Genomic DNA, 14308 nt, shown 5'->3' with positions numbered 1-14308 from the left:
TAAAATATCTGCATATCTGGCTCTGCTCATCCAATCTGCTCCAATCGAGCATCAAAACCAACCACAAAGCCTCTGCCTATAACTTAGAGAAGAAAAGGGTTCAAAGCATAGCAACCTTCCCCACTGAGTCCCACGGCTCTCTCCCCTTCCCTGGCCTTCACACCACAACCCCCTCCACCAGCAGATGTATCCTTCCCAAGACTTAGAAGACAAAACAAACAAAAACCCAACCCCCAAACCCACCAGAGGAAAACCGCATTATGTCATCTTTCCCCCACCCCTTGTCCTCTGCCCTGGGTAAGGTGCCAGTAGCATCCTGCCTCCACAGGGCACCTCCTCCAGTTACATGGCCCACTGGGTCACTCTGAGATTGCTACCAAGATGTGACCAAGTTCCAGTTACAAGTCTCTCGATCCTACTCAAATTTGTCCCTTCAAGCCTAGTAGCACTGGTGCTCCTAGACAGGAGACAGGAATAGTAGGAGTCCCTCCTCCCATGCTGTCCTCAAGCTCAGAATCCACCTCAACGGGGAAAAAGAACCCGTCACTGAGCCCTGGAGAAAGCACAACTTATTTTAGTGTAGGAAGAAGGGAGAGATTTGATCATTTTATTTTTCTGGCACTCAACTTTCGAGAGAGTGGGGCAAAAAACTGAAATTAAATTTGGATTGGGGATTTTAGTTTTCTAAAAAGGTAGCCTCTAGAGTCTGTCCTGGAGCAGTCCACAATTACACTTCTACAATCCTATAAAACCACAATTCATATCTATGTTAGTACCACGCTGAGACCACAAAAGCCTGAATTGTCAATGGACAGACAACAGTATAATCACTACCCAGGTGCAGTGGTTCACACCTGTAATCCTAGCACTCTGGGAGGCCAAGGTGGGAGGATCTCTTGAGCTCAGGAGTTGGAGACCAGCCTGAGCAAGAGTGAGACCCCATCTCTACTAAAAATAGAAAAAAATTAGCTGGGTGTGGTGGTATGCACCTGTAGTCCCAGCTACTCAGGAGACTGAGGCAGGAGGATTGCTTGAGCCCAGGTATTTGAGGTTGCTGTGAGCTAGGCTGACACCATGGCATTCTAGCCCTGGTGATAGAGTGAGACTCTGTCTTAAACAAAACAAAAACAAAAACAAAAAAAATAACATCATAAAAAAAACAGTATATTCACCACAGTCAACTCACCAAGGCAAGAAGGGAAGGTAGCCATGTGTTACATCTTAGAAACACTTTCATCAGCAACAGTTGAAACAAATTTTAAGAACTTAGGTTTAAACTTCAGTTATGTTACTTGGAGCACTCCATTTCTTAAGTACTCCAGTTAATCAAGTACTACTTAAAATCGTGTAGACAAACTCTGTAACTTTCTCTCCGAGCAAAATAGTGGATTTCCCCTTTAGAATAGAGATCATTTCAACTTTCCTATAAATTTGAATGGTAGTCTTACGTGTTCTTAGGACTATTTTACAAAGAGTGATTTATATAATTTGTGTGTGTGTGTGTATATAGAGAGAGATTATCTTATCTCCCATCATCATGGTCCTCAGAGGCAGGCCTACCTCCCTCAGGGCCAAGCCACCAAAAGTGCTGCTGGGGTGAGCCTGGTACCAGCGGGGGACCTGAAGTTTAAGGGTTTTTTTTTTTTTTTTTAGCTTCACAGAAAATCTGCCTCTGGTGTTGAGTTTATACAGTGTAAAGAAAATAATTCAATTTTCTACCAAAACTTACTACGATTATTGAAGCTCACAAGCATATTAATCAATTACTTCAAACTTCCAATAGCTGACACTAGATCCTTGATGGATAATCTAAGCAAATGTTGACTCCTATGTTTCTCAAGATCGAACAACAGCCATTCCAGAAGATAATTAAAGATAGAGCATCAATTCTACCAGTGTTGAGACACGTACAAAATTAAAGAATGGAACCAAACACCATACTCCTGGTCTTCAGAAGTAAATTTTCAGCATACTCCTGTTGCAACTGTTAAAATCCCTTAACACACCTCCATCCAAATTCACTGTCATCTTTATCTGAAACATTTCTCACTACCCTAATAAGCAGAGACTAGTAATAACAACTGAGATAGAAATCTGGGACATGGGTATTTTAAGAGCCCACCAAATCTATTACAGTATCTAGACAATAATTACCAATAATAATTAGAAAGTCCGAAGTGTTAGCAGTTTTTAAAAGTAACATTTAAAAATGTTAGTTCTATAATGAAATATTTAAAGTTTTAGAAATAAAACAACCCGTGGATTGTTTTCCCCTCACTTGATAATGAACTTAAGACAACCTACTTCACCTTATTAGCCAGAGATCTGGAGGGTACTGAGTAAGCCACTTACGAAAGTGAAATAACTCTGAACTCTGCAGGCAGGAAGCTGTGCCAACTGTCATGCCAGAACTATGAGATAATGGGTATTTCAAAATGTTTGTCCCATCTCAAAGCCCAGCTATTCCTCTCACCCTAGCACCTACCTCAGCATCCCAGAGAGAAACTGAAATGAACTCCGCTGCGGAGTCTGTTAGGGAAGGGATTGGGAGACCCAGGCAGTATTATTAATACTTCTGTTTTTCCTGGCTGGAGACTAATTTTGTTGGTGCTGTTCAAAATAATTGCAGGGCCCACATGACTGTTGGTGTGCTCCCACTCAAACCAGAAGATGCCCTTTAAGGAAAGGACCAAGGCTCTAAACTGGGAAGGAGAGAGCTGGCAGGAGATAGCTGTTCAGAACATGCTTTAGAGCAGGTCTTTATGTTTAAACAAACAGAATAAACTCCTTGCTGGACACACTTCATTTTTAGACATGTTACTATAAAATTTTATTGATCAATGTTGGGGAGGCTGCCAGACTGGAAGAAAGAGATGTTTAATTAAATTGGGAACATTTCCAGAAAGAAAGCGTGATGTTTAAGTGGACTGTAATCAGAACAAAGACAAGGAGACGAATCCCCAGGGATCACAATGGCAAGGTGGGTTTGCACCTACTCAGCCTCCAGCTCCTGTGAAGGTGAGTTGAGACAGAAGGTGCTTTCTGGGAGACGTTAACTTGTTCACAGATTCAAAGATACAATACAGGGGAAGCTGTATAGACGCGTGTGTAGGTGAAGTCCCTTTTCAGAAATAGATAAATAGAGGAAGTCTGCCTAAATTATTGGCGCTGCACTTAAAACTGCTACAGGGAAGGGTGCTGACTTGTCAGTCTGACCACGCAGTCTCTCTGAGCCAAAACACCACTACTACCCTACGCGGGAAACTGGCTTTACCGGGCCTGGGGAGGAAATCTACCACTCCCTAAACGAGTCACCTGCCTCCCTGACGCCCCTTTTTCCTGGGTTGGAGAGGGACCCCCAGCGCTGGCAGTTCCTCGCATCAGTGCTGGGGAGCTCGCAGCCCGCTGCTCGCCACCTCGCCGCCACCTCGCCGCTCGGCACGCAGCCCGGCCCCTTGCCTTCAGTTCCCACCCGGCCACCAGCGCCACCGCTCCCCGGTGTGGGCTCCCTGCTCTCACGGGCTTGGTTGCAGGCCCCTCTCGTCCACTCCATTCCTCTAGAATTTCTCAGGGCCGCCAACCTCTCCTCGCTCTCATTCCCGCGGGCGCGCAGCCTCCGCGGACATTACGGGCACCGCTCGCCCAGCGCTCTCCCCCACGGTCTGCTCCTGCCATTCCCCAAAGTGTCCTCACCAAGGGCCAGGACAGACGTAACCTCCAGCTCTATCCCGCCTGAGACAGGAGATCCTAACCACTCAGGTCCCAGCCTCAGGCCGAACTTCCAGGCTCGGCTCCACCGGGACAGCGCTCGCCCTGCTGGGGCACCAGGGCTGCTCCCTCCTCCGGCATCAGTTCCCGAGTTCAGCTCCCAGGACTCCGCTCCGAAAAGGCTCCCGCTGGCCTGGCCCCCGCCCCTCCCCGGGCTCAGAGTCCCTACAAAGCTCAGGACATCCGAAAATGCCCCCAGCGCTGCCATCCCAGGAGGCCTGACCCGCGCCTTCCTCGTGAGCTGGAACCAGTGTCTCCATCCCCGCCGCTCCCGGGTCTGGAGAGACAGCCACAGCCACGTCTGAGTTCACGGCTTTTCCTGTACAGCCCCGCTGTGTGTGCGCGGGGGCTGCAGGGGCAGGGAGTGGAGTGTGTGTGTGGTGGGGGTCCTAAGTGTACTTTTTAAAATCATATATAAGTGAACAAGTATTGAACAAAGCAGCCAAAGGGTGGCTCCCCCCCAAACCTAGGAATTCAAATGCACATGGCCACAGTTCTCCAGCCAGGACCCCTCCTCGCACACGCTCCTCAAGGCACTGATCATAAAAAGCCCTTTAAAGCCCGCGGTGCTTCCGAGCACCCCCAGATCTCCAGCCCTTCCCGGACCGCCCTTTCCCCACGCCTGAGGACACCCCAGCACCGGTGTCCTCCGCGCCCCAGATTGGACACACTCACCTCTGGGCGCCGGCTCCCGGGGGCGCAGTCCTCGGGCTCTGCTCCAGCGCGGCGCGGCCACTGCCGCCTCTTCTGGTGTCCGGGGGACTCCGGGTACAGGCGCGCGGCAGCCCCTGGCAGGGGCAAGCGCATCTGCAGAGAGTGGCGGCCGCGGGGCGCGCTGGAGGGCGGGGAGCCCCGCCTGCCGGCTCCGGGTGCCCGCCCCTTCTCCGCCCCCTTCGCCCCGGGCCCGCGGGCCGCCCCTCCCCTCCCACCGCCCCTCCCGATCCACCCACACCTTCTCTCTGGCTTCGCCGGAATCTACGCACAGAGGGGAATGAATGGAGACACCGGAGGGATGGAGAGATGGAGGGGTGCAAGAGGCGAGCGAAACTGAGTGTTTCCTGTCTGGGTTGAACAAGTGTTAGAGCACGGGTGGGCGTGACGGGGTGTGTGCATGTGGACGTGTGTGTTGGTGTATACATATATGTGTATGACTGTACATGGAAGTGTGTGGGCCTCTGTGCGCGCTCCAATGCCAGGATCTGCTGAGTTCCTACCCCAGGGGAGAGCGAGCCCCTAGTGCCTTACCCAGCCCCACAACTGCCCGCCAGGTAGGTGAGACAGCTGGAACTGGTTGGGACGTGTGTCTCTGTGGCAGTTATGGTATCTCCGCGCGTTTGGGGGCTCCCCCCGATGTGATCCAGAGACTGAGGTGTGGACAGCGATGCTTCCAGCTCGCTGGAGCCTTCCCGCTGCCCTCCGCGGTGTGGCGGCTGGTGGCCTGGTCTACGCGGGTGTGTTAACAAAGCCGGCGGTGGGGAAGGAGGCGGCTCGATTAGGCGGGTGGCCAGCCATCCCTCACTCCTGATCTGTCTGAAATTTCAGTCTGTCCTCCCCTCCCCCACCATGAATATTTAAATAATGTTAATGACCCTTGGAAAATGGACCGTCTGGAAATCCTGAGAGGACACACATGCGCGCGCGCGCGCGCGCGCGCGCACACACACACACACACACACACACACACGCAAAATTACCCCACATAGAAAACAGCATTTTTAAAGGGCAAGCTGTTGTCTTACTCTGCTTTAGGATGTGTTCTTGACAGAGGAGAATCACAAAGTCAAATTTCTTGAATTCAACTTTCCACTAGGCATGATTTTCCCAGTAATTCTCTCTCTCCAGCTTTGCAAGTCAGAACTGCTTTCTCAACCCCTGGACTAGGCCCTGGGGTCCTCTTCTGAGAGTCAATTTTACATATCAATCACAGCAGGGAACGACAACTGCCAGGGCCTGATTCTACTTTGCTAATCCACAAAGGTCCCTAATTTCCAACACAAAGAACTGATACCATGGGGAACTACCCAGAAAGCCGGTCCTGGCTAAGGGCACAATAAACAGCATCCTCCAGAGAAAAGATTCTTTGCTGCCTTGAGCTTTTTTCACACCTTTAGCCAGGGAAGAGGATAAAGTCTACAATGGAGGCATCAACTGTTCTCAGGGTTCCTGAATGTCCATAGGTTCCTTTCACTAACTAGGCATTTAGAAATTCTGTCACTATCTTTTTTCTATGTTTGTCTCTTACACTATTGAATTTCAATAGAATTCACTGACCAGTGGTTGGAGATGCCAGAGCTTCAGTCCTGAATCAACTACTTAATTTCTCTTTCTTTCTCTTCTCTTTTTCTTTCTCTTTCTTTCTTTTCTTATTTCTTTCTTTCTTTCTTTCTTCTCTTCATGTCACTGATTAAGGAGTTAAATATTGAGTGCCCTACATTCTGATCTATTTTTAATATTTTAATGTCATTGAAAAACTCATATTGAAATGAGCATACGTGGGTATAACACTTATTTATTTATATGGACCATAGACTCTCCAAGGAAGGATTTTAAAATTACAGCAGAGGTGAGATTTTATAAATAGTATCATGGCAGGTACTTCATCAATCTCTCCTCATGTATTCCTAAATTAGAATAAGTATAAATTTTACAAATAAAATTAGTTTCATTATTAGAAAGAGTGAAACAAGTCATATCAAATTTATTCTGAATTCTTTCTGAAAGCAATGTCAATATTTTGTTAATATTTTAAAGTTCTGAAATATCATTCTACAGAAAACTATTAGGAATATTGATTTAAGAAAAATGCATGTTCAATCCATATTAATTTATAAGAACATTTCCTTTTCTTCCATCTTCTAAGATATTAAAGATGCAGTCATGATTAAACATTTTTAATATAAAAGGCTTGGCACATACCAGATGCTCAGAAATAGTTGTTTAATTTGTTCAATGAAATCAATGCAAGGGTATGAATGGCTGTATGTGAAAGTAAAAACTTTTTAATTAATGATTTCTTATTTATTTTCTCCTAGGCCAGTGGTTCTCAATCAAGGGTGATTTAACTCACCAGGGGACATTGTGTGTGCAATGTCTGAGACATTTTTAATTGTCACAGTTGGAGAATGGGTTGCTACTGGCATCTACAGGACAGTGCCCAACAACAAAGAATTATTGAGCCTCAAGTGTCAATAGTGCTGAGGTTGAGATATCTTGCCCCAGAATTTCTCAAAGCTAGTAAATATTAAAGACCACAGATAGCAGAACCACCTCTGTACTTGTTAAAAATTCACATGCCTGGGCTCCACCTTAACCTACTAAGTCAGAATCTCTGGGGGCAGGGCCAGGAGAATTGTGTTTAAACAGCTCCCAGGTGATTCGTAAAAACATGAAAGTTTGAGAAACACTGGAGATGGGAAAATTTGGTTGTATCACTTAGTAAATGCTTGCTGTTCATCACATCATATGTTTCTTAACACAATAAGGGTTATTAGAGCTGAGAATATTTTATGGAAGAAGCACATCTACTCTCCTACATGTACTTTAGGAGCACATTTGAATAAAATAAATGGTTATTAATTATGTGTAAGGACTATGTACTCGTTATTCCAACACAGCTGGAATGTGTAAATGTTATAGGCTCCCAGAGGCCCAACACCATCAAGGACACAAAACTTTCTGTCTTAATTTCCCTGTGGAAAGAGGAGATCAAGGTTTCTTTCACTGTGGCCTGAGTGTACATTTTTGCTCATGGTACCTCTCCCATGCTGCTGGCCCACTTAAAACTGTGCCCCTGAGCAAGAGTGGCCTCCTGGGGAACCAAGGAATGTTCTTACTAGAGAAACACAAAAAGTAAAGGCTAGGTTTCTGGGAAAGAAGTTAGCCTAGATACAGGTTGACAGAACCTCTTCTCCCTCGCTCCCCAAACTTAGCAAAATGAACTAAATCCATCAAATAATAATGTCCTAGCAGTAGACACCTCCCCCAAGCTCAGAGAAGAGTAGCAGCTAGGAAACAGGCTTGTGAGTGGCTCAGCTGATCTGAAAACTAAAAAGAGGGGCTGAGACTGGTCCATCATAAAAGGGAACTTACTATTTCTTCCTTCTAGCAGAGAGAAGGACCAAAAATCACCAGCTGGGAGTAATATGTGTCCCAGAGAAGATAAAGGTTTGCCAGGGGAAAAAAAAAAAAAGTAAGAAAAAGAGAGAAAAGTTAACACAAACAACAATAACAAAAAGGCTGGCTTACACCGAACCAATAGGTCTAGGTCTGTGGGGCTTTCCCACCAAGCAGCAAATGAGATCATTGGAAAGCTAGGAATAATTCCAAACCCAGGGGAATACCCATGGGACCAGATGCACCACTGGAAATCTAAGAGAAAAAACAAACTGGGGGAAATATTTGCAACATATATGACAATGAGTTACTATCTCTAATATGCAAAGAGTTTTTACAAATCAATAAGAAAATTGAAGAACAGCACCAACTTTTCAATAGAAAAAACAAACCAGCAATGTAGAGGTAAATAAGTACAACTGACCATTGAGCTTGTGAAGAGGTGCTCAAACTCTTCATAATTAAAGAGATGCAAGTGAAAATATTGGGATAATATTTTTTGCCTACAATAATAGGTAAATATATAAAATATAAATATCTATTTTTGGCAAGGGAACTATGATAATCAAGTAATTATATTCTGTTGATGGGAATATAAATTGATGATGTTAACTAAAAAAAACAATTAATGAAGTTTATACTTTGGAAAAAGGAGAGCTTTACTTCTCATAAAGGGTAGCAGCCTGTTGGGTGGCCATTCTAACAGGTTGGGAAGCAGAGCCCAGGCCAGAAGCCAGGCACATGCACTTCAAAAAAGAGACAAAAGGCAACAGGATTTTATACTCAGCATCAAATATACATATTTAACAAGCTATAGGAGGAGTCGTGAATATTTATAAAGGGAAATCATACACATGTATTAATAATTGTGCTTTCTCTCTCACATCCCATCATGGCTGGGAACTCAGTTTTAAGGTGGTTCTGGGGTCCTCTGGGCCAAGAGGGGTCCATTCAGTTAGCAGGGGGGCTAGGATTTTATTTTTAGTTCACAATTATAATAACTTGGTAAAACTGGAAGATGATTTGGTGACATCTCTTAAAATAAAGAAAGGTTTATACACTTGAGCCTGCAATTCAATTTTGGAATTCAGAAGCTTACAAAATCTCTGGAGTCAGATGAAAGACTAGGGTGGTGAGGAATCAGTGAATAAGAAATTCCAGATCGCAGAGAGAGCCAAGAGAAAGAGACTACTTAATACACACTTTTAAAGTTGTTTGAGTATTATGTTGTGATGTAAGCACTTCTGGTACTCTCTCTCTCTGTCTTTTGTTTTCAAGACAGGGTCTCCCTCTGTTGCCCAGGCTGTAGTATAGTGGCATCATCATAGCTCACTGCAGGCTCGAACTCCTGGCCTCAAGCAATCCTCCCATCTCAGCCTCCCACGTAGCTGGGACTACAGGTACGTGCCACCATACCCAGCCAATTTTTCTGTTTTTTGTAGAGATGAGGTCTGTGTTGCTCATCCAAATCCAGTGGTCCCAAACTCCTGGCCCCAAGTGATCTTCCCATCTCAGTCTCCCAAACTGCTAGGATTACCGGCATGAGCAACAGGCCACTTTGGTAATCTCTAAATCTCTGATAACAGTATTTGTTTGGAGAACCAAAGGGACTTGCATGTGTCTTGGTGCAGGTTGGAGATCAGACACAAGAGGCAAGATAGTAAGAATTCCGAGGAAATAGGAAATCAGAACAAAAAGTGATTAGAAGAACTAACCCCAACTCACCATGGCCCTCCTCAAGTTAAATATCCATAAATATAGTGTGGGTGATACTGGACAACCTCTAACACTATTCAGTTGAGTCCAAGCAGGAAGACTTGGGATATCCAGTCAACTAACTCCTAGAACTCACACAGATCATTTGCTTACTCTCTAACTCAAATAGTGGTTTTATACGATTCATTTGGGTACTTTGTATGTTTATGAAATTCCCAATTAAGACATTTCTCTGCTGATCTCTGATTCTTAGTTAAGGGCAAAAAGGTCAACTCTAGATTAAGCATCATTGGGTTTTCCATAGCAGGCATGATCCATCCATAGACTTTTTTAACCTTCAACTTTCTGAATGCACAACATATAAGACTGACATATGTCAGTCAGTGGATTGTTTGTATTGACTTATAGTTGTGTTTTATAAAATTAAAAACACCCTTCTAGAAGCCATCTCTTCTCTAAAGTAAGGCCTGATCAGCTCTTAAGACTTTATAAATTGGTGTTTCCCAAGATTGCTTACATCTGGAGCAGCTGGAAGCTAGGAAAACAATGTGCAGGTTCCTTTCCCTAGGTGACCCAGGGCCCAGGAATCTGTATTTCTTTGAGCTTTCCATCTGATTCTGTGACACAGCCTGGTTTGGGAACCAGTTGAGGTGGACGCAGTCGTCCTTAGCCAGGAAAAGGAGAGGTCAGGCAAGCACAGTGATAGGAACAGTGTCACGTGAGAACACTTGGCTCTTGGGCCGTGCGTACTCCCGTTCTTGGCCTAGTTTGTGGTGCTTGCTTTTCCTTCATTTCCGCTCCAGGGTCTCTGGCTTCCTGTGCCCAAGAAAGTTTTTTTCCTGCCTGTTCCACATTTATTTCCTTTCCCCGCATCCTCACACTTGGCCTCTCCTCTGCCAAACCCTTTAACATAAGGAAATGATGACCTGATGACATTCACTCCAAGCTGCTTGAGGCTCTTTTTAAAAGACCTTTAAAAAAAACTCGATGAGGCCGGGCGCGGTGGCTCATGCCTGTAATCCTAGCACTCTGGGAGGCCGAGGTGGGCGGATCGTTTGAGCTCAGGAGTTCGAGACCAGCCTGAGCAAAAGCGAGACCCCATCTCTACTAAAAATAGAAAGAAATTATATGGACAGCTAAAAATATATAGAAAAAATTAGCCGGGCATGGTGGTGCATGCCTGTAGTCCCAGCTACTCGGGAGGCTGAGACAGGAGGATCCCTTGAGCTCAGGAGATTGAGGTTGCTGTGAGCTAGGCTGACGCCACGGCACTCACTCTAGCCTGGGCAACAGAGCGAGACTCTGTCTCAAAAAAAAAAAAAAAAAAACACTCGATGAAATATTCCAAAACCCAAGCAACATTTCCTCATCTAATTGTTTTCCTTGGGTTCCACATTGTAGCTGGACTATGCCTACTCTACAGCGACAATGTGACATTGTATCATCCACATTGCCCATTGTAATATACATTTAAGTGGTACCAATATAAAGCAAAAGTCAGACACTATTCCAAACGAACATCTGTAATGAAAAGGAGCAAAACAGGAAGCCTTGTGTTGGAAAGGGTGGTGAGAGCCAGAGGACAGAGTTCCTGGGTGAGGATAGCAATATGGCAGGGGTGGGCACCTCAATTCCAGGGGCCCAAAAACTTGTGTGCTGGTGACAAGAATGGATTCATGCATTACTTTGGTAATTAACAAGAACAAAGTCCTCTGAGGTCCAAGTTCTTTGGTGCTTGGCTGAGAATTTTATCTCATTTAACAACTGAAGCATTTTAAAAATCTAGTAAACACTCCAGAGTTCATGCCCTAGTGGAGAGACAGCATAAAACGAGGTGCTCTTTAAGCATAGCATTGAAAACATAAAACATGCCTAATACACTTGGAATGTACACAGCTTGTTCACAGACAGAATGCTGGAGAACAGTGCCAGCAGTGTGGGGTCCCAGAAGGCAGTTTTCACAGTCAACCAAGTGAATTTCTTCCCATGAGTGACCTGTGTTTCAAATGCAAATCTACCTTTCTTCTCCAGTGGTGCTTAACTCCTTTTTCATTTATGGTAAGATGGAGAATCATTTTTTAGTTTTTTTTAAAAATGGCACTATAACATTTTCCTAGTAATTCCCAAGGGTTTCCCTCAGAACTTTTAAGCACAAGCTGTTAATTTAAGGAAAGAACCATAAGGATTTGCAGTCATATGGGGGGGGGGGAGACCAAATCTTGAAATTCTAAATTTTAAGAAGCCTGATTATCCCAGAGACAGTCTTTGCAATAGCCTCTCGTTTACTCATCAAACGTTGATGAGAACTATCCAATGAGAAAAAAGGCCTTTTCTTCTACCAGATTGAGCATACTAAATGACTTATCCTAGCATTGATGTAAGTTCGCTGAAGATGATGGGGATAGATTATGAAGGCATTTTACATTTATATACACAGAAAAGTTAATTACTTCTTTAAGTAACCATTAAGATTATAAAGTGTTAAGATCATTTAAATACGGAGAATGTTAATAGCTTCTTCTACAGCATATTAAAAGCCTCTGTTGGATTGGGATCATGGCCCACATAAAATCACTCTAGAAACCACAAAAGCTTATAATAAAATCAAGTAAAGCATACATACCCTCCTTGTCTTCGAAGCTTCTCCAGTTTATCAAATAAACACCTTCTCTACAGCTCCTTTCCCCTCTCCCTCTCCTCTTCTCCTACTCTCCTTCCTGCCTTTGTTCTTCTGCAGTCTTCCTTCCTTCCCTACTTCTGCCTTCCTTCCCTTCTTCCTTCCCTGCCTTCTTCCTTTTCTTCCTTCCTTCTTTCTTCCCTCTCTCCCTCCCTTCCTTCCTTTCTTTTGAGACCACTGCCTAGTTGATCTCAGAAGCAAACACTGCAAACTCAAATATCTTAGGAAACCAGCCAAGTAACATAAATGAGTAAAGCTGCCAGGTATCAGAAACACTTTGTGACTCCTGTAAAGACTTGGGCAGTGAGGAGCCCAAGTGCCTGACTGCTAAGTAATTTATAGGCTGGTTGAGATAAGACAGGCAAGCGCCGAGCACTGTGTGTTCAGGTAGATGCTGCTGGCCCCGTGCTACACTTGGACATTTTCTTTACTTGCTTGGGATGGGTGAATTCATACCAAAATGGGAGAGACAAGAATTAGAGCTAGGAGGAAAGTTACATGTCACCCAAGTGGTTTTTCTCATTTCACAGTATAGCAAAATGTCAGTAAAAAACAGGTTTCTAGAGCCAGAAGGCCTGGGTTCGAATCCAGACCTGTCAATTATTGGCCATGTGACTTTAGCGGAGTTTCTCAGCCTCTGCCTCCCTCCAAATCCTCCCTTCCCCTCTCCTCCAGGACATTGTCCCAGCAATTGTATTCTCCCCTGCAACATAAATTTTCTTTGACCCCATCAAATATACTGAAATTTCTTCCACTTAAAAATTTTTTTTTCATGTGCCAATAGTTAACAATATTGTGCTGCACATGTAAAACTTTGTTAAGAGTTATGTGTTTTCTACCACTATAATTAAAAAAAAAAAAAACCACAAAACTTCTCTTGGTCCTACATCCTTCTCCAGCTACACCTCAATTCTCTGTTTCCCCTTAAAACAAACATTCTTAAAAGAGATGTTTTCCTCCAACATGGCACTTGTCAAAGTCTTCAGTGACCTCGGTGTTGCCAAACCCATGGATCATTTCTGCGAACTCATCTGACCTGATCGGCAGGCAGGATCTAACAGACTGTCAGTCACTTCTGTTTGAACTACTTCCTTCGTGTGGCTTCCAGAACACTCTCTCAGTTGTGCTCACACCTTCCTGGCCATTCTCTCTTGGTCTCCTTTTCTGGTTCTTCCTCATCTTCTAAATCTTTAATTTGGGATGAGCCACAATTTGGGCCGAGATCATTCTCTTTGTGATCCCATGCAGTCGGTTGCTGTGCACTGAGGAATCCCAAGGTTACATGTCAGCCCTGTCCCTGGACCTCCAGCTCATCTCATCCTGTAGCTTTGCCCACCTTGTTAAAGATGGGCCATCCTTTTTAGCCATAACAATGGCACCCCTACCCTACAACATTCTGATCTTTCTCCAAAGCACTTATCACTGTCTTTCATAGAATATATTTACTTGCTTGTTTCTTTGTTTCTTGTCTATCTCTCCCTACTCAAGTGTGATCTACATGAGTACAGGGGATTTGTTTTCTTTTATTAATTTCTAGATGCCCTGAGCTTGGCATAGAGTTGGTATTCATTAAACATTTGTTGAATAAATGAAAAATGAATGAAAAGTCCCTGTGTTTATGGAGCTTACATCCTAACAGGAAATGGAGAAATATAAACAATAAACAATGGAGAAGAATGCCATAGATAATAGGAAAGAAGATCAAAGTCCAATCAAATTCATGTGTGCAGATACTGTCTTAGAAATGTATTATATGTCAGGAGGTGGTAACTGTTAAAAAGACAAATGAAATAGGGTAAATGGGTAGATATTGATGGCATTAGGGGTGAGTACTATTTTGTATAGTGTGGTCAAGAACAGACTCTTTACTAAGGTGACATTTGAGCAGAGACCTAGAAAAAGCATGAGGGCAAGCCATGGGGAGACCAAGGGGAAAAGCATTAGGGTTTGGGGAACAGCAGGTGCAGAGACTCTGAGCAGCCACGTTTAGAGTGGTTAGAGCAGCCAGGAGGCCTTCAGAGGTGAGGAAGGTGG

The 14308-nt window shown here is 44.4% G+C and overlaps 1 protein-coding gene across 8 annotated transcripts in view; it reads right to left on the bottom strand.

The window, feature by feature from the left end:
• PALM2AKAP2 (PALM2 and AKAP2 fusion) overlaps window positions 1-14308 on the bottom strand; it is a 313634-nt gene that overhangs the window by 100481 nt on the left and 198845 nt on the right. For 2 of the 8 annotated variants that reach the window (XM_069476666.1, XM_069476667.1), the window contains exon 1: window positions 4444-4657. The exons of the other annotated variants lie outside the window; for them this stretch is intronic. In XM_069476666.1, coding sequence (XP_069332767.1) covers window positions 4444-4575 — 132 coding nt within the window. In that variant the 5' untranslated portion in view covers window positions 4576-4657. Of the gene's footprint in view, window positions 1-4443; window positions 4658-14308 lie in introns of those variants that run through there. 8 annotated transcript variants of the gene reach the window in all.

The sequence above is a fragment of the Eulemur rufifrons genome, chromosome 7, assembly GCF_041146395.1.
Source record: "Eulemur rufifrons isolate Redbay chromosome 7, OSU_ERuf_1, whole genome shotgun sequence".
NCBI classification, from domain to species: Eukaryota; Metazoa; Chordata; class Mammalia; order Primates; family Lemuridae; genus Eulemur; species Eulemur rufifrons.
Note: the sequence above shows the minus strand (reverse complement) of the source record. Positions and strands in the feature narration are given on the sequence as shown.